Source organism: Genypterus blacodes, unplaced genomic scaffold, assembly GCF_046128005.1.
Source record: "Genypterus blacodes isolate CSIRO-AG114 ecotype Tasmania unplaced genomic scaffold, CSIRO-AGI_Gbla_v1 ptg000013l_1, whole genome shotgun sequence".
In the NCBI taxonomy this organism is placed as follows: Eukaryota; Metazoa; Chordata; class Actinopteri; order Ophidiiformes; family Ophidiidae; genus Genypterus; species Genypterus blacodes.
In genome coordinates this window covers 28,560-48,435 of record NW_027466827.1, presented here as the reverse complement: position 1 = coordinate 48,435, position 19,876 = coordinate 28,560, and the positions used below count along the sequence as shown (strand labels likewise).

At 46.6% G+C, this 19,876-nt stretch overlaps 2 protein-coding genes across 8 annotated transcripts; one reads left to right on the top strand and one right to left on the bottom strand.

Moving 5' to 3' along the window:
- Positions 1-774: 774 nt before the first annotated feature.
- Positions 775-9,192, top strand: fntb (farnesyltransferase, CAAX box, subunit beta). The gene is made up of 12 exons (XM_076167833.1): positions 775-973; positions 1,860-1,924; positions 3,271-3,343; positions 3,866-3,957; positions 4,471-4,617; positions 5,181-5,264; positions 5,812-5,898; positions 5,987-6,116; positions 7,536-7,668; positions 7,916-8,027; positions 8,144-8,258; positions 8,981-9,192. The coding sequence occupies exons 1-12, from the start codon at positions 875-877 to the stop codon at positions 9,098-9,100; spliced, it is 1,257 nt and encodes a 418-aa protein (XP_076023948.1). The 5' UTR covers positions 775-874; the 3' UTR covers positions 9,101-9,192.
- Positions 9,193-9,882: 690 nt separating this feature from the next.
- LOC143013477 (protein max) lies at positions 9,883-17,533 on the bottom strand. Of its 7 annotated transcripts, none has more exons than XM_076167128.1 (5): positions 17,325-17,533; positions 17,002-17,028; positions 13,075-13,206; positions 11,743-11,881; positions 9,883-11,586 (listed from the first exon to the last, which is right to left on the bottom strand). In XM_076167128.1, the coding sequence occupies exons 1-5, from the start codon at positions 17,358-17,360 to the stop codon at positions 11,399-11,401; spliced, it is 522 nt and encodes a 173-aa protein (XP_076023243.1). In that variant the 5' UTR covers positions 17,361-17,533; the 3' UTR covers positions 9,883-11,398. The 7 variants fall into 7 exon arrangements, with proteins under 7 accessions (XP_076023243.1, XP_076023250.1, XP_076023235.1 ...); XM_076167135.1 differs by having other exon boundaries at positions 9,883-11,589; positions 11,743-11,866; XM_076167120.1 differs by having other exon boundaries at positions 9,883-11,589; positions 17,325-17,532.
- Positions 17,534-19,876: the final 2,343 nt, after the last annotated feature.

The window sequence follows — 19,876 nt, the reverse complement described above, 5'->3', positions numbered from 1 at the left end:
CGGCTTCAATTTTCAAAATAAAAGAAAAAGGCAACGTGTATTTCAATTATTGTTTGGAAGACACGTGGCATTAAAAAGTCCAGTCACAAAGACATTATGTTATTCAAAGGAATAATTGAACGATAAAATAATAAGGCATACATGAAAGTGCAAGAGTTTGAAAGGTAAAATTAATAATCACATACCTTAAAATTCTGTTAAAGTCACTGGAGAGCAAATGTTTTATTTTTTTAGCTTGTTTAACTGGCAACTTGCAATTTCATCCAGACGCATATTATGCACCTGCTTCTAAAGACGTCAGTAACGAAATACCAGTTAAAGGGAGAGTATCAGACAAACACGATAACAGTTAATTAACAGTTTGATTATTATGATGATTATGATGACCCAGACCTGTAAAAAAAACACACACACACAAAATAAAAAATAAAAATGTTAAATTTAATACCTATTTGGTTAGAAAAGTTACGGTATATTTACTGTCATAAGATTTCATTCAATGACAATTCGGTTTGCCTTTTGTCCATAGGGGGCACTGCAGTTTCATTCAGCTTTTCTTCTGTTTTGCAAACAATGCTCTTTTTTAATGATAATGCTGGAACAACAAATTTTTGGAAACACGTCATACAAATTTGATTTATTAAGTGGAGTAAAATGCATCATTGGAGCATCAACAAGTAAGCAACGGTGACTTTTTTTGTCTACTCTAAGCTGCCGTAGCGGGTATGCGCAAGGGCGTTTTATCAGGCCCCGCCTACTTTGACCTCACCCGGATGTGAGCGGAGCGTGCGTGAAAGTGAGCGAAGTACCAAAACAAACTAACACCGCCGCCTCAGCTTCAGCACCGGCTCAGATAACGGCTTCCTGCGGCTCCATGGACGGTCTGCCGACGCCTCTGCGGTGCTTCCGTGAGCACCATGCGGCAGAAAAGTTCGCAGATGACGGGGCAGAAACGGTGACTTCTGTGGAGCAGGTGAGATGAGGCGGAGATTATCCCTATTAGCTCCGGCAGCTAATGCTAACGACGGACACACGACTGTTGAGTGCCTGGAAAAGTGATCAACCATACATTTATACAAGGAATGTTTTGTATGGTATATATGGCGAAAAAAACGCGTAGATCGGAGGAAATTACGACATGTAGTATTTTAATATATTTGATTTATGCTTTGCGTTAGCTCGACGAGTGTGCTTCAGCTTTAGCTCACCAAGCTTTGGGTATATTTAAGACATAATAAGATTAAGTTCGAATAAGCTAATTAAATGGTAGGTAAATAGCTCCCAACAGGATTCTTAGTGTGAGATTAAACTCCAACACTCTAAATAATGTTTCATATGGTTGAATCCTCTTGTGTGCTACACTTAATTAAAGAACCATGAAAGCTTTAAGATTCTTTATTATTGTCAATTTGCCATGTCAGCAGAAGTCCGTGTTAGATGCATACATTATTTGAAATTGTATTTTTTATTATTATAACCAATACAAATTACATTCCTAACTAACACAATACTGTTTAAATACATTTAACTTCTATTATACACGATTATAACAAAAAACTCATCTATTCCTTATTTGTAACAGTCCTAATAGGTTAATAATGTTTAAAAAAAACTGTCAAGATATATTCCTGAAATGTGTCTTTTGTATTTATCTGTATCTTATCTTACCTGTCTGATCTTTATATTTTGATATAAATAGTTTCATTTCAAACCGATGAGTTAGTGCTTCATCTCTTTCTTCGTCGCTTCATGTTTGTTGTGTGACGTCATTGAAGTGATGTCCTAATACATTCATTGTGTTTCTCCGTACGTTTGACAAAATACTACTAACACGCTGTATCCTCTCCTTTTACCAATAGAAAAAGGTTGAATGCAGCATTGAAGAAGTCACCAGTGTTTACAAGCAGATACACAACATACCACAGTGAGTACGCAGGGTGACGCTTCATCTTTGTGTTTGCACGTTGTCTTGATGCAAAATGACATTGTAAACAAATTGTTCAGTGGGTTATTACTGTGCCATCATTCCTTAAAGGCCTGTTTTTAAGACCCATTCTTGGGTTGATATAAACTCTAAATCCTTAGTGTTGCGATTAAAATTATGATTAGTAGCAAAATTGTCCACATCTGCAGAGCTCATACAGGCGTTAAACCCACAAATGGGATGCAGAGAAAACATGCAGCATCCGCGGCTTAGATGTTGTATCAGCATCTTAATGACTCGTGTGTGTGTGTGTGTGTGTGTGTGTGTGTGTGTGTGTGTGTGTGTGTGTGTGCTCCCCCATCACGCCGCATGTGTTTACTACCGTCGGCGCTGCTGATTGGCTGCGGTGCCTTCTGATCATTAACACCTGCTGTTGGCAGATGCAGATGCTGTGCGATGGCTTTTATCTAGCAACGTGTTGATCGGCCCACACACACACACACACACTCCGTCCGTCTGCATCTGATGGAGTGACTCATCCATTTCTATGACAACAGCTTTGGACATACGCGTCAGAAGCTTTACAGCCAAAGGGAGGAGATGTTTGGGCTCTACAACACAACTAATGGTGTTATAAAGGAGTAGGGCTCAGCTGATACTGGATATTTCAGTTATTTATGTTATTTATCTACAATCTACAAAGAAGCTGCAAATTGAGCCAGAATGCAGGTTGAATAAGACCATAAACGATATTAGAGTTTGTGCTACCAATCCTATTGACCTCATCCAGTCTTTAGTTAGATTATTGATATATATATTTATTGATTTGTTTACTATTTTCACTGAGATTTTAATTGAAACCACAGTAAATAAATGCATTTAGTGCAAAATGTAAGATAATAATGGCAAGAACATGAAAACCCCACAGCTGACAAAGCCGTCCAAGAAAACTAATATAGATAATAATATAAAAATAATGAATACAAGATCATTTAGTGTAGAAATCAAATACCCACAGCGTCTATTTGTGTGTGTTTGTGTGTCGTTTTAGTTAAATGGCTGCTCTAAACACTCTGACACGGCAGATAAAAGCACTTTGTCTTGGTTTGTTTGTCGTGAGGTCGCCCATCTCACCCAAAGGTGCAAACCAAAGGCTTTCTCCGCTTCATAATCAAGACTGGACCAAGGTATCTACCCAGGGAGCGAGTGTGGAAGCCTCCTCTTCATCCTCTGTTTTCCGGTCGAGCCTCTTCCTGTTTGGTTTCCTATAATGGATCTCTTCTTCTTCTTCTTCTTCTTCTTCTTCTTCTTCTTCTTCTTCTTCTTCTTCTCTTCTGTGTCCGCAGGCCGACTTTGCTGAGGGAGCAGCACTACCAGTACCTGAAGAAGGGCTTACGTCACTTATCAGACGCTTATGAGGTACGAGTGTGAAGAACAAACACGCGCACACACACACACACACACACACACACACACACACACACACACACACACACACACACACACACACACACACACACACACACACACACACTGCCGCCTCTTTGCCACACTTATTAATCTGACTTTTGAGCTGCTCAGTCATTCTCTTTGAGCGAGTGTGTTTTTCTTCACTGTGACCAGCTGTTTGATTTCAATCCGGCCTTGAAGAAAGCTGCACAAACGCTACAGTGTGTGAGTGTGTGTGTGTGTTTGGTTGTACAACACCGTCACTGTTCAGGGTAACGGTTGGAATGGTGATGTTATGTAAGAGGTTTGAAAGTTTTCCATGTGGCTCCGGTCGTTTCCCTCCTGTGGCCTCTCGTTTGTCTGTCTGCCTGTCTGCCTGCCTGCCTGTCTCCTCCGCCAGGTCCCATCTGACTGATCTCTATATCTCATTTATTTCTATAATTGGTCTTCTGATGCCCCTGATCTGACCATGTGACATATGTGTGTGTGTAGTGTCTGGATGCCAGCAGACCGTGGCTTTGCTTCTGGATTCTTCACAGTCTGGAGTTGCTAGAGGAGCCCATTCCCTCCACTATTGCCTCAGAGTGAGAGAGAGAGAGAGAGAGAGAGAGACACACACACACACACACACACACACACACACACACACACACACACACACACACACACACACACACACACACACACACACACACACACACACACACACACACACACACACACACACACACACACACACACACACACACACACACACACACAGCCGTCCGTTTGCATCATCACTATTATCTGGTGTTATATCCCACACATAGCCATAATCTCAAGATTGCCACCAAAATGACGGTCAGTTTATTAGAGCGATGTCGGCTCAGAGTAAGACTCTTTACGCCCTGTAGCTCTGCCAGGCAGCCAACACACACACACACTCATGATTACAGTGAGACGTGCCAACACACCAGCTGCCACTGTCCTGTGCCAGTACGACACCACACACACACTTTCACCCACACACAGGCCTCGTTCAAGGATTTTCTTACAATGCAACCTGTTCGTCCCACTTACACGCACACTCTCTCTCTCTCTCCCTCTCCCTGTAGTGTGTGTCAGTTCCTGGCGCGCTGTCAGACCTCGTCTGGGGGTTTCGCCGGAGGGCCCGGTCAGCACGCCCACCTGGCGCCCACCTATGCCACCGTCAACGCCTTATGCATCATCGGCACAGAAGAGGCGTATAGCATCATCAACCGGTACGTAGTAGGGACACACACATGTAGGAGAGGGGCAACAAAGATGATACACATTTAGGTCTCTGTACTATGATAAAGAAGACTAAACTAAATAAATAAACCAATTACTAAACACTCCTTTTCCCTGTCACACTAAGAAAGTAGAAATTCCCCTTCTCAAACTCACTCTATCGTCTATCATTGTATTTGCCTGCACTACACAGTCTGACCAATAGGTGTCACTGTTTTTTCTCAAACCCTATAAATGCACCTGCAGCTCAGTCACTGTTGCCGTTTGACTCAAATTGCCACTTGATGGTGTAGGTGCACTCGTGGAGAGATTTCAAGGGACTCATTTGTCTGTTGATGAAGTGCGAGTCTGTCTGGGAATGATGTCATCTGTTTGTTTACTGCATTTTTAAATAGGTTGTATTAGATTATTGTTGATGTTATACAACCAGGAGGTCATCTTACAGTTCTGTGACCTGAATTTAACTAATCCATCTGACTCTCACCTCCTTCTTTACTCTCTCCTCTTCATCCTCCGCTTCTTCCTCTCCTCCCTGTGTTGACCTTGCCCTCAGGGAGAAGCTGCTCGATTTCCTGTGGTCAGTGAAGCAGCCAGATGGGTCTTTCGTCATGCATGTAGGAGGGGAGGTGGATGTCAGGTGAGGGCACACACACACACACACACACACACACACACACACACACACACACACACACACACACACACACACACACACACACACACACACACACACACACACACACACACACACACACACACACACACACACACACACACACACACACACACACACACACACACTTTCCATCTGATCTTTGTGTTTATAAAACAGAAACAATCCATCGTAGAGAACTTTGAAGGTGTGTGTGAGAGCACAGGCGGCATCGTGGGCCGGTGTGTTTGTGAGTCATCATCTTTGTTCCCGTTCCACAAAGAAACTTCAGAAAAGTCGCCTCTTTCTCGAGACGTTTACGTAGCATTTCAAATGACAAACACCAGCTCTTTGGTGTGTGTAGTTGCTATATATGGTTTTAATTCTCTTGACAGCAGAACAAACCAAACATGTGCTCATCAGTGGGAGGGGACGAAAGCCAAACGCACGGCGGTGCTGCTCTCAAAATACACCTTTGTAGAGATGATGTAAGCAGGCGTCTGACCGTTTGATCTGTACCCTTCTCTTGCAGGAGTGCGTACTGCGCCGCCTCCGTAGCCTCGCTCACAAACATCCTCACACCCAAACTGTTCGAAGACACGACCAGCTGGATCCTCAGGTGCGGCCCAATGTCGTTGCATCGTCGCACGCCATCATTACAAGCCCCTCCCACTCTCATCCCGCTTCTCGATTGTCTCCGTCCGCAGGTGTCAGAATTGGGAGGGCGGCCTCAGCGGCGTGCCGGGCCTGGAGGCGCACGGGGGCTACACCTTCTGCGGCATGGCTGCTATGGTCATCCTGGGCAAGGAGCACATGCTGGACCTCAAGGCACTGCTGGTGAGAGAACGCCGCCGCAGTTTGTCCTCGTTAGATAGAAAGTGAACGCACTGTTTACATCCCTCCAAGTACAAAGAAGCATCAGTCTGCAGTCATAACAGAGACACCGACGCACTCCGATACACCCCAGAGGGAGATTTTGATCAAGTGGGAGGGAGGGGTCAGAGGTCAGGTGGAGGATTGAAGCGAGGAAGAGCTGGTTTCTCTCATGCCAACAGTCACAGATGAGGAGAATCTAACGTGTAGCAGTGACGTGCTCGGGGTTAAACCGCCTGTATGGTGTCCCCTGTCCCCGTCTGTCCCCCCGTGACCCCTCGGCGTGTGGATTTCGCATCTGGGCGGTTAACCTTTCGTGTCGGCGGTGGCGACGGTGTCGGATGGGGCCAAGTCGGTGTTTGGTGGTAATCAGACCCCCAGATACAGAATATCCCAACAGCTGCTGACGTGCCTCTGAGCAACACGTCTCACCTCAGGCCATCTCCTCTGCACGGCAACCGAGGGAAGATAGTGAGCAGCGGCGGTGGCGGCGCTTCTGCTCCTTCTCGGCCAAAAACATGGAAGCGGTTAATGCTGATGTCAGAATCTGTCAGTGTGGTCAGTGTGTCACCTGTTCAGTCAAATGTGATCAGCTTTGCCTGTGGAAAAGCAACAGGAAGCAACACTGTGTGCAAAGTGCAAACTACGCTGACCTCAGCAACAATATGCAAAAACGGTTGGAGGATCCACAGCTCACACGGAGAGGGAAACACGGGAACACACAGGGACACACAGAGACATACGGGGACACACAGGGACACACGGGGACATACGGGGACACACGGGGACACACGGGGACATACGGGGACACACGGGGACACACAGGGACATACGGGGACACACAGAGACACACAGGGACATACAGGGACATACAGGGACACACAGGGACACACGGGGCGGATGAGCCACTGGCAGTCTGACGTTTGTTCAACACTACAACTGCAATATTCTCCACTACTTGACCCTGTTGGCCTCAAAGGTCGGTGCAGGTCAACGTGACTCAGTGTGAATAGAAGTGGACTCACATTCTACATGTTTGCATTAATCCTGATTTTTATCATCAGGATTAATTCTGACTTTGGCTCCGTTTGATACTTAAACACTTCAAGCGAATCTGGGGCCTAAAGCCAATAAGCTGAACATCGTCTGTACTTTAGTTTGGACGATTAAAGCCCAAATCCAGGGTGACTCCACCCAAAGCTGCACAGATTTGTCTTCTTTGCCACGATACTCATTCCTAATCCTCCCTCCTGTTAACTCTCCGTGATGGCGTTCCTCCGGGTTCTAAGTACAATTATGGACTGACGGCGAAGGTGTCAGAAATGTGTGTGTCGTTAAACACACGTCTGGTCTGGTCTGTCTCGTCTTCTGTCCCCTCCTCAGCGGTGGGTGGTGAGCAGACAGATGCGCTTCGAGGGAGGTTTCCAGGGACGATGCAACAAACTGGTGGACGGCTGCTACTCGTTCTGGCAGGCGGGGCTCCTGCCGCTGCTCCACAGAGCCTTATTCAAAGACGGTACACACACACACACAGCTTCACACTACTGCTTACTTACCTTACTGTCCTCAGTCACATCTCATGTTTAAATAGCGTTTAAACAATCACACATTCTCCATCTATCGCCCAAGTTTGATCCCCTGGATGTTTAAAGTCTTCAGTCACAAAGCTTAATGTGACCCTCAGGCTCTCACACTCCTTTTAAAGATCCACGTAAAGCGATTTGTAGGATGTGTAAAGTCACGTATGTGTCACGGCCGTGCAGGAGAGTCGACGCTGAGTCGGCAGCAGTGGATGTTCGAGCAGCAGGCCTTGCAGGAGTACATCCTCCTGTGCTGTCAGAACCCCACGGGGGGCCTTCTGGATAAACCTGGCAAGTCAGTACCGCACCATCTGGACACACACACATACACACAAGGGTTGGCAGCGGCGGCACATACCCTCTCCACACACACTAGTATTTACCGCTCTGTGTCTCTCTCTCTGCATCCAGGTCCAGAGATTTCTACCACACGTGTTATTGCCTGAGCGGCCTGTCGGTGGCGCAGCACTTCGGGAGCCTGGACGGCCCTCACGAGCTGATCCTGGGCAGGGAGGAGAACAGATTGGTGAGGCTGCAGCACGGCCAAAGAAAGGGAGGAAGGAGAGTGTGTTAGCCATCAGCATTAGACATGGAATCTCCTTAAACAAGACAGACTTAAGAGCCCAATCAGTGCATCATGACTTACTTTTGAAAAAATTCCAGCACATTATGAAGCAAAGTGCCCTAAACGAGCCTTCAACCTCCGACGTCGGTCACATTCTGCTTCACACAAGTTAGCAGAGCTGCATCAGTACATATCTGTGTCAGCTCTGAGAACAAAAAGTGATCCGTGTATGCGTGTGAAAGCCTGTTTTGGCTGGTTAAGTGTAATCCGAATAGTTTCATTTCATCACAGATCAATACAAAACATACTCCTTCTCCTTTTGCTGTAATTGGCTGACAAAGTTGAGTCACTAAGCTGTTAAATCTCATCAGGCTTAATATTTAGATTATCAGAGTCTTTGTCTTTCGGCTTGCTGGGTTTATTTTTTTTTCGATCCCTGTTTGTTTGGATATGTGTTATGAGTCACGATGTGGTGTGGCTGAGCGATGTGGTGAAGCCGTTTGCTTTTTATCTTCCCGTTTCCTGTTGTGTTACTGGAACTCGCGCTGTGTTACAGTAAGTTTCACTGTCAGCGACACAAGAGAAGAACACAGCATCCCTAGAGTTGGTTGTGTTGTCATGGTAACTTCAGGACATCTGGGAGTTTGGGAGTTAAAAAAACTGTTCTCTCTTCTCTCCTCCAGGCGGTGACCCATCCGGTTTACAACATTTGTCCAGAGAAGGTGGCTCAAGCTCTGGAACACTTCCTCCGCCTGCCCGTGCCCGAAGACAACCGGCAACGAGGAGCAAGCGAGCAATCCTAGTCCTGATGTCCTCGCTCGGGGACTCGAACCCGAAACAGCCATCATGTTCTAACGCGGAATCGCCAAAAACGGCGGGTCAAGACGACGGGACCCTCTGCGTTTGAAAAGGTCAAACCCAAGTAAAGGTCGAAGGTCGGAAGCTTTGCATTTCGCCGAGTTTTTGCTTGCGATGCATTTGGTTTCCATGCTCTGAATAAATAAAACTAAAAAGTTGATAAAGTTGTGTTGCAATTTGGCGAATGATGAAACGCACAGAAGGTCCAACAAACTGCGAGCCGCTGCAGAAACGTGCTGCAACCGATTTAATTTAAACAATGACTCATTTCATCCGCACTGGTTTCCTTAGGTGAGAATGTAAAGTCACACTCACACACACTCCGGGCTGGGCTGTAATCCTTTATGGTGGCATATTTGCAAGTGTGACAAAACTTGAGGAACCTGCAAACTCACCTTATGTCCCTGTAAGAAACACTATTGTTTGTTAGTTGTAGAATAGTACGTTTGTTTAGCGCATTAGTCTGGTGGCTGAGTAAAGAGGAACACAAAGGTAAGGCGTGACGAGTTACATCATCACACAAACCGATGCCATCATTCTGCCTCGGGTCGCACACACGCACACACGCCAGCATGAGGAACCGGAAAAACCTGAAGTTGTGTTTGTCAGCCGAGCACACACACAGTGCATGCCGGTGCGTTCAGGGACCTGTTCTAGCACGTACAGTACGTATCGGCGCACCTGAGATCTGATTCTTTCCAACAGATCTACGACAACAAGCAGCGCGTTAAAGGATAAAATAGTTTATTTTATAGTCTCATAGTAAAGGTATAGGCCTCAACTTGCAAGACAATTGTTGGCAGTATGTACAACATACTTGTAATTTCCATGGAATGGAATCGGACAAACAAAGAGCTATTACACTAATTATATCCTCCTAAATGGAAATCAAATGGAAACAATATACATACACACACGTTTCCTAGACACTCACAATGCTTCCTGCTCTGTTTGGGGGTGGGGTGGTGGGGTTGGTGGGAAATCAGCGACATTGAGTTTTACTGTGTAAAGCACAACACATGGACAGGGACGTCTTTTGCTTCCTTTGTACTGCAGGAGACGGGAGCTACTCGTTTTGACATTCAATACCTATTTCATCCCCTTAAGGATCTCTACACGTGACAAATTGGCATTTTCCAAATGATCTGTGAGATTAACTACAATATGCATAACATACTTTAGAACTTGAAAACATCCAATCAATGCATTTAATATATAAAACGAGATGCCTAATGTATTCAGCCACCTAAAGTCATTCACTACTTCAAGCTAAAGGACGAAAATACGATACAAGTTTAGGAATTATTCTCCTTTTTCCAAAACATCGATTTCAACAAAAGGAGTCGCACGCTCTCTTTTTTTGTCTTCTTCTCTTTTTTTTTTTTTTTTTTTACACAAACGATCCGGTGGGCCTGAGGTGGGTTTCACTCTAACATCTGCTCCTAAGCGTCTTCACATTCATTACGTGGAAAAAGTAGCTACAAACGTTTGAGCTTTGCTTTCGTTTAAAAAGGTAAACTGCCTCCGTGATTCGTCTTAGGGGGGGTGTGTGAGTGTGTGTGTGTAAAGTCTAAACAGGATTCTTATCAAGAATAACAAAAATAAAACAAAAATATATATAATATAAGCAGTGCTTGGAGCCGTAAGCCTGACGAGCCCCCCGACCCCCTGACCCCAAACCAAAGGAACCCGAGGAGACGGGGCTGGATGGAGGTACAAAAACAGCATTAAGTCCTTAAAGTAGCCAAAGCTGCCTCTTTTTTTGGGGGGGTTGGATTGTTGACTTTACTGGAGGGGGGGGCACCAAAGGAGGAGAACGAGGAAACAAGGAGATCAGGGAGGGGAGGGGGTCAAGAGGGGGAAATTAAGCTCTCCAGATGAATATAAGGAGTCGTCGTCGCTGTTGTTCACTCTGCTGACTTCCTCCCTCCTTTCCTTGAGAGACAATGGTTGAGGGTGTGTGTGTGGGTGGGTGTGTGTGTGGGAGAGGAGGGGGGTGGGGTTGAGCAGTCATGAGTCTCCAGTGCGAGCCCACCCAGAGATGGAGGACAGAATGAAGAGGACGGCGAGGAGAAGGTGGTGGTTGTTGTTGTTGTCGTTGTTGTTGTTGTTGTTGGGGAGCCGATGAGCTGCAAGAGCTTCCAAGGCCGCAAGCTCCTCTCGCGGTCGCTTTAATGCCCCGCCCCCTCCTCGGGCCTGGGGGGACGTGGGGTGTGTGGGGTCTGGGGGCGGTGTGCTCTCTCTTAGCTGGCCTCCACGCGCAGCTTCTTCCTGTTTGGGGGCTCCTCGGCCTCCGACTCGGAGCTGGAGTCCGAGCCGCCGTCGAACGCGGACACGGCGCTGCCTTTGGGGTTGGTGTACAGGCTGCTGTCGGACGACGAGTAGCTGGCCTGGAGCTGGGCGGAGCCTTTCACCTTCTCCAGGGCACGGACTGCTTGTGCACGTACACACACACACACGAGCGAGCAGAGGGAGGTGAACAAGAGGAACAAAAACACAATGAACAGCAGCAACACACAGAGGGCAGAGTAAATGAAATCGTGGTTAACAGTCGTCGTGTGTGTGTGAGCGTGTGTGTGAGAGGTACCTTGCTGCTCCAGTAGAGCGTTCTGCCTCTTCAGGTCGTCGATGTCCTGCTGGTGTGTGTGGTTTTTCCGTCTCATGTACTGGATGTACTCTGTGGCTTTGTCTAGGATTTGAGCTCGAGATGCCTGTTTGGTAGACTGCTGTTAGTGACACATGCAAAAAATTGAAGGAGTGACGCACAATTGCAGTGGTTGTTTTGTACACATCACATTTTTAAACATACATACACACACACACACACACACACACACACACACACTCTCACACACCCACACTAAAATCCTGATTCTGTCACGGAGCTACAAATCCCACTCAACACAAACACCTAAAGGAGACGACGGCGAAATCTGGGACGGTGCTGCGAGCTCTCACACACACACACGCACACTCCCTCTCCTCTGAACCTCCCAAAGCTGGAGGGAGGCGCTTGTTTTTGTAACGGCGGCGAACACAAATAGCGGGTCAGCATCCTCAGCCTGAGACAATCGGCTTCAGCGCTCCTTATTGTTCCTCATCAAAGGAACGCCGCGGCAAAAACCTGGACCCACGACCGCTGATGACTGGAAAGTTACAAGCGTCCACGCCTGAGGACGGCGCAGGGAGGACAGACACGGGGAGAGGACTGAGAGCAAGTTAACGTACTCACACATCTACAGCACTTTAATCCAATCTGCTATAACCTCTAACTCTATTTATCGCCAGCACACACACCCTCACACCGTCCTCGCCCCTCTGTGTCGCCGCGGTGACCAGACACTACACACGAAAACCCTCAATGTCGGCGATGTCATAACAGGAAGAGAGCTGCATTTCCTCATAATAACTTCCTGGAGCTGATCTAAGTATTTAGACGGCGGCGCTGCTGCTGCTGCTCTGCTCCATCTGCACGCTCTTGGCCCTACAGCTATTCCCTCTACACACACACACACTCAGCAATCTACAGCTCTACACAACACACACACACAAGTCATCAGCAGCACCGTTTTGCATAGTGATCATTATCTTCAGTTTGAATCTAATATCTTAGAACCTCTGCTTTCTTTTATAATATTAAAACCAGATGCAAATCAGCTCTAAAGAGAACAAACACTGTAGTCTGAACTTATTCTGAGGGCCTCTGGTGCATCGTTACTTCTTCTACACTTTAGCATAAACATCTAGATGAATGAGGCCACAGCATCCAGGTTACATTGTCTGAAAACAACGAGTCTCAGCTGCATTTACATTCTTAAATCTAGACTTCTTAGCTGTTCCAGTCGTCATCACACACACACACACACACACACACTCACACACACTCATCCTAAGAGAAGAGTAAGAGTAAGAGCATCACGTCTGTCCGCCTGGTGTCACCGACCTTCTCTCCCTGCAGGGCGGGCACCGAGTCTCGGAGGCTGTGAAAGCTGTCTTTGATGTGGTCCCTACGCTTGCGCTCCAGCGCATTGTGGTGCGCCCGTTTGTCTGCCTGCGGAGAGGGAGAGAGAGAGAGGGAGAGAGAGAGAGACACAAGGCCTTCAGGGGGGCGGCAGAGCGGCGACCACAGAGGGCATGCCTGCACTGCCGCTCTGCTGCCAAACCCCACAGGAACAGGACAGATGAACTGATCAGGTTTTCCACACACACACACACACACACACACACACACACACACACACACACACACACACACACACACACACACACACACACACACACACACACACACACACACACACACACACACACACACACACACACACACACACACACACACACACACACACACACACACACACACACACACACACACACACTCTAACCCCCCCTGCTGAGCTGGAGGTGCAGCTGGCATCAGAAAGAGGTTAGGTGTGAACTGGAAAATTGAGCCGACGGCGACATGAAGGAGGAAATGAAACAACAGGCTGAGCGACTTCAGGGAAGTCAGGCAAGGTCACAGGGGGTTCAAGAGAAGAAGAAGACAGAGATACATGAAGTCCACTTGGGAAACTGAGCCATATTCCATATTGGGACTCAATTCTGGGGCTGTTTCCCCTGCTGACCCACAATGCATCTATGTCCTTCCTTCAGCACGGCAGCACACATGAGCTGCGTTATCTTTATGTTTGCTTCACCAAATACTCAAATGTTACTGTTCAACTTAGATGCCTGATAAACTTTAAAGAATCCATCATTCCACTTAAATGTATCTTGGATATAAGATGGCCGCTGTATTCACATGACCAGAGTCAGGCCGGACCACAGTCTGCTGTGGTTCAATTTGTTTTTGAGGGCAAACCGGCCTTGTCTCATAACGCATGGCCAACACGTGACTCGGGTGCGGCGACCTATCAGCCTAGTGGCTTCTGATAAAAACCACAACGCCGACGCTGAAACGGCACGATGTCGCCAAGAAGACATTGTTTGGGAAGTTGGGAAACCCTGCGACCTCTGAGTCATTTCCAGCGTGCAGCGTGCAGGTTCAAACAGGTCTGCAGAGCGACTCGGGACGTCTGTGAAGGGGGAGAGGAGCTCTGGATCACGTGAAGGCACGGCGCTGAGGAGGGCCGACCGCCACGACACAAGATCAACAGCCGGCCTGTGGCGCGCACGAGCCCAGAACAGTTTCGGCATTACGACATCCAGTCCACCGAGCAACGCCTCCACCTCAATTACTAAACCACATATTACCCATAATGCCTCTTATATTACACAGTGCCTGGGGTTGTCCGACATGGTGACAGCTGGCCTGGCAGCCTGTTGCACCAGAACCGCCCAGGATCCAGATCCAGCAGATCCACGTGGGCCCCCGACTCCTCTCACCGCGGCGTGAAGCAACACATTTACGGTTATGAGCCTGGCGGCCATTTTCACTTGCAGTGAACGGCAGGGAGATGATCAAGCCTGCACAGGACAGGGACCAACATTTAAATAAAGTCTTCAACCGAACGTCACATCCTCCTTCTGTTGCTGTTTGGTTTGGTAATGCAACAACAGAAAAAACTGCTCTCCGAATTCTCTGAAGCGTACGTGGAAGCGTGTTTTAACAGAGCGTCACGTTTATTACAGCTATAATCAGGGAGGCGGAACCCTGCAGCTGCTCCTCATACACTATTACACACACTCAGGCGGAGGCACTATGATTTGCCCGTCATTAAGACAAAGATTTGGATTCATTCAGGTTAATCAGGTTGTGTCGCTCACTCAATACGTGTTTGTCTGGAGCTTAGGCCGAGTGTAAAGCAATGCAATGAGGTGTTTGGAGCTCAGCGATCAATGCCAGAGTCACTCTGATCACAGCACACGACGGGCGTTTGGGTCGTTTTGAAGAGGAAATACTACTTCTTGTGGATTGTTTTACGTTGATAGGATCTGAGGCTGTAAGGGCCTAGAAATCCTCCATTCACAACTGCTTATCCCTGTTCAGATGGACTTCTTTAAAATCCAGATTGTTCCTCTCAAACAGACGAGTGTTGCTGCCTCCCGACTGTCCGGCTCTGTTTGGTGTTGTTAAAAGTTCTCTGTGTTGTCGTGGGTGTCAGATTACCTGAGAGTAACGGTTAGGAGTTCACGGTGAGGCTGAAACCGAGCCGGGCCGCTCGTACCTGAGCGTTACGCAACAGCTCCAGGTGCTGAGTGACACGTGCAGCCATGAGGTGGGGGGAGAACTTGGAAAAGTGTGTGTTCAGCTCTATCATACGCTGCCGTGCAGACTAGACGACGAGGCCTCTACAGCCTCCATCTTCTGACACGAGACTGCCTTACTAACTTAAGATTGATTGACTGGCTGTCATTACTGCAGGAGGGTTTTACAGTTTGATTTGTGTCGGGAAAGCAGTTTGTTTTTGGAATGGGAAAATAGGAGTGACTACTTTTTTGGGGCAACTATGGCTGCAAACCTGGACGAGCCTACAGATGAAGAGCCAGAATGATTGATTCATTCATCAGATAACAACTATTCTGACAAGCTTTTTTTAACAATTGATTGAGCAGCACTTGTTTTAACTGTCAAAAGAAATCTGATTGAAGCATCAAGTCCCTGCTGCCCTATAGGGACACATTCACAGTGATTTGGTTTAAGCATTTAAAACATATATAGTGTTGTAGATTTATTTGAATTTCTGCCCAAACAAATGAGTAAAACAATTGAAAATTAATTGATCTGTCATTAAGTCTGCACTGACCAATCAGTGAATTGTTGATCAATCAACAATTCCCTACAGCATCCATCAAGAGATATAGAGCTCAAACAACTCCTTGATGGTTGATTGTCGGTTCAAGCATCTAAATTTTTCTCAAATCAATACATTTCTGCCTTTTAACGCTTTTCTGACAAAAAAATTTCTTTCTCTGGGGAATTTTCACCATGACAACAATTGTGATTAATTTAAGTAAATCATAATTAGTTGCTGATCTAGTTAAACGTGAACAGTTACTACGGTGATCAAAGGGAGGCTCGGGGTCTGTGTGGAGGACACCAGCAGCCAAAACTGAGCTCGTCCTCAGTAAGGCATCCTGATCTAATCTGACATCGATCTTCCTGTGATGTCATTAATCTGCATGTTCTGCATTCAGTAAGTGAGTGTGTGTGTGTGAGAGAGAGAGAGTGTGTGTCGGTACTGAGGCGTCATGTTGTGCAGCCTGTTTTTTCCTCCATGCAGCTTTACGTCATTGGCTGAGGCTGCAGCCTTCAGTGGCCTGTTGGCGGGGGGAAGATGGCACGAAATCGGCGGCTGCAGCTCGGAAAAACACCCCGCGTCTCCTCCCTCACCGCCGGGGCCGCGCATGCAACAGCACCCGAGCAGATACTAAACGAGACGATCTGACCCCCCCCGCCCCCACATGTCTTAACACGCAAAGTGAAAGCGATAGGGGAGGCTCAACATGCAGCCAGTGAGCCAAGATCCGTCCGCTCCGTCTGATCGGGAAATAAAAACATGAAGCGAGCCGCTCGTCCATCCGTCCTCTGCAGCAGCAGGATTGAGCTTTGGTCTAAATATAGACGCTGTGTCACCGCGTACACAGGCTGGGGGGAAACCCTGCAGTGCCGCGGTCCTCAGCTTGAACACACGTAAAACAACTTCACCAAATGTGCAACAGCAAAATATGTGGAATCCGGAGTTAAACGTAAGCAGCGGTGCTCTCACGTTCTCCCCGAAGCAACAACAAACCAGCCAGCCAACCTACACACCTCAGCTCAGCCATTAAAACAAGGAAAGCAGGATGAAGTAAAGCAATTCACAATAGATAAGTTTAACGTCTTCCAAATTGACAGCTTACGCACCACATTGCCATATCTCGGTGATTCTTCCTGCAGAGAAACAGAACAAAAAGTACAAATGTAGCCACAATTGTACAAAAAACCTTTTTACTTCGCTAATGTAAGTGTCAAATAAAACATTCTGCTTTGAAACGATGCCTGTGAGTGTGTTAAGATAACATTCCGCGGGTGTAAACTTGTCAGAATCGCGACAAGCTCAAAGCAGTTATTAGACTAAAAACCGAAGCTAGCTCTTCGGTGGCTAACGCTAGCCGAGCAGCTAGTTCTGCTAGAACCGACAGCTAGCAGAATAACGCGTTCAAAAGCTTAAGGGCGTTCATACTCACGTCACTATCGACTTCGATGTCATCTATATCACTCATTCTTCGAAAAAAATGTTTAGTTTAAAGGGACGGGTGACTTAAAAAACAACATGAATCACTTTAACGCCGAACAGCTCACTCACACACATACAGACATACACACACACGGCTAGCAGTTGACGGTGTGTTTGGACAGAAACCCGAGGTGGACCTACCGACTGTCTGCACGTGACTCCGCTCCACACACATACACGCGCAACTGCCGAGGCTCTGTGCGCATGTGCGATGCCGCGGTGCTCCAAGGGAGATGTAGTATCACACGTTACGTTTCGGTTTCGGTGAAAATAAAACAAACATTCTTCGTTGATTTCCAATATAAAGCGATTTAAATAGATACCCACTTTTAAATGATTTATGATGAAGATATAACTGAGTTGCATCAATATAATTTAAATTGCAACCGACATTTTGTTTGTAAACTACAACGTCCAGGAATCCACAAGGCAGCGTGCCTCGTTGCTACGTCATTCTTGTCTAGTTGCGGGAATAGTAGTTTTAGATGTATTTGTATGTCAGAGCTAAGTTATTTAGGGCCATGGCTGAGACACGTGGATTTGAGGATACACCCAACATACACAAACTTACACACTGGAGCAGTGGGAACCAATCAGATCATTCAGCTCATCATGCAGCTGTAATGTGATATTATTTCTTTCTTTCTTTCTTTCTTTCTTTCTTTCTTTCTTTCTTTCTTTCTTTCTTTCTTTCTTTCTTTCCTTCTCTCTGCAGCTATAAAGTCATATTACTTGACCCTGAAAACTGCAAGACCTATCACAGTCATTGTCACAGTCAGTCCATTTACAACTAACCATCTTTCTAGTTGTAGTAAACAAACAAACATTGCCTCATAGGGTGGGGGGTTGGTCTGAACATGGAATCATGAATAATCAGGTCTTCCTTTTTTTGCGTAATTGTGCTGGATAAGGAGCTTACACAGTGGATTATTTGTGCAGCAGCAGAGGATCAGTGAATATGTAGAAACAAGCCGTGGGCAGCCTCGTCCATTCGCCCCCCGCAGGTCAAGAGGCCACGGCAGCTGCCGGCGACACCCTGCCCTCATGCACTATTTAGACCTGTAATGACCTTCATCCTGCTATCTCTACTTCAATCTTCCTCAACCACTCAGCAGCCTGATGGTCTCTCTTGAATCATCCCTTTCACCCTCCCCTCCATTTATATGATAGATATAAGTATGTCCTGCAGCAGCATAGACAAACAGGGTCACCCAGAAATATGCTCTGTAACCATGCAGCCTATTTAAAGGATGACAATACAATAAGGCCAGGCTTTAATAATGCATCCCCTGCAGTATACCCTCACCCTCTTTCTTACTCAATGACACCATGGAAGGATTGGGCTATATTCCAGCACTAATTGCTTTTAAATAACCTCAAGAAATGGATCGCGTTTGAACAAAAATATGAGGCTGCTGTTACAGGCTGTTCTCTCATCTGCATTTCTGTCACAGCCGGGAACGTTTTCCACCCTCCGGGACAGGCTGAGTTATGAAGTGTTTGAGCACTTTTGCGGGGAGTTTAGACATTGATTAGCTCTGGCTGACACAGTCAGTGGCTGAAGGAGGAAGAGGTAGTAAAAATGCAGGCATGTGAAGGAAAAGCTGGTCTGTAATTACACAGAGGTTGATCAGCCCAGGCAGAGTGGCCCTCCCCTCCCCCTCGGCCTCCGAGCTGGTCTGTTAAACCATTAAAATGCCCTCCTTTTGTCCTTTTGCGGCATATTGCAGATTGCACTGGAAGGGCCCCAGTGTTGAGTCTCCATTGTAATTGTCGTGGCTTGACTTGTGAAAGGGAAGAGGGGGTGGGCGACGTCCACTATGCTCTCAAATTAAGAGTCAAGCAAAGCCAACATGCACTTAAAGTAGTGAAGGTAATTTTTGAAGCAATTTTAGATTGTTACTATGCTGCTTTGGAACTTCTGCTTTTATCTCTGTCCATTCTGTGCACTAGATGGCACTTCTGCACAGCTTGTAGTCTCAATCTGTCATCGGCGCGTACCTGGAAAGATATCAGAAGCCATAAATGCTCAGTCACAGTTCCGATTTTGTTAAAATATCATCCAGTGCAATAACATGAATTAAACCTTTTTGATGTGACTTTACCTTGCCACGAACCAAATATAAATACAAATATGCAGTATTTACTCGTGTTTACAAGCTTCCTCTCTATTCACAACATATATGACCCTGATGAGCCCATTGTAAGTGGACCTGCTGCCTATAAATGGCTATCTCTCCTGTAGCCGGCACAGATAAGAGGTGGATCTACGCTCATATATGTGATAATAATTAGCCAGGCTTCAACATGGAGTGAAATGAGGAGGTGGACCACACACAAGTTGTAGATTTTGTTGTCAGGGAGAAGAGAAACGGAGCCTCTAGCCTACAAGGTATGAAAACATGACACTGATTCCGTCCTGCTGTCACTAAATCAGGAGGTAAACGTTTGTTTGTGTGGAATCCTCCAGGGGTTTTTCTTCTATTTGCTAAGAATACCTGT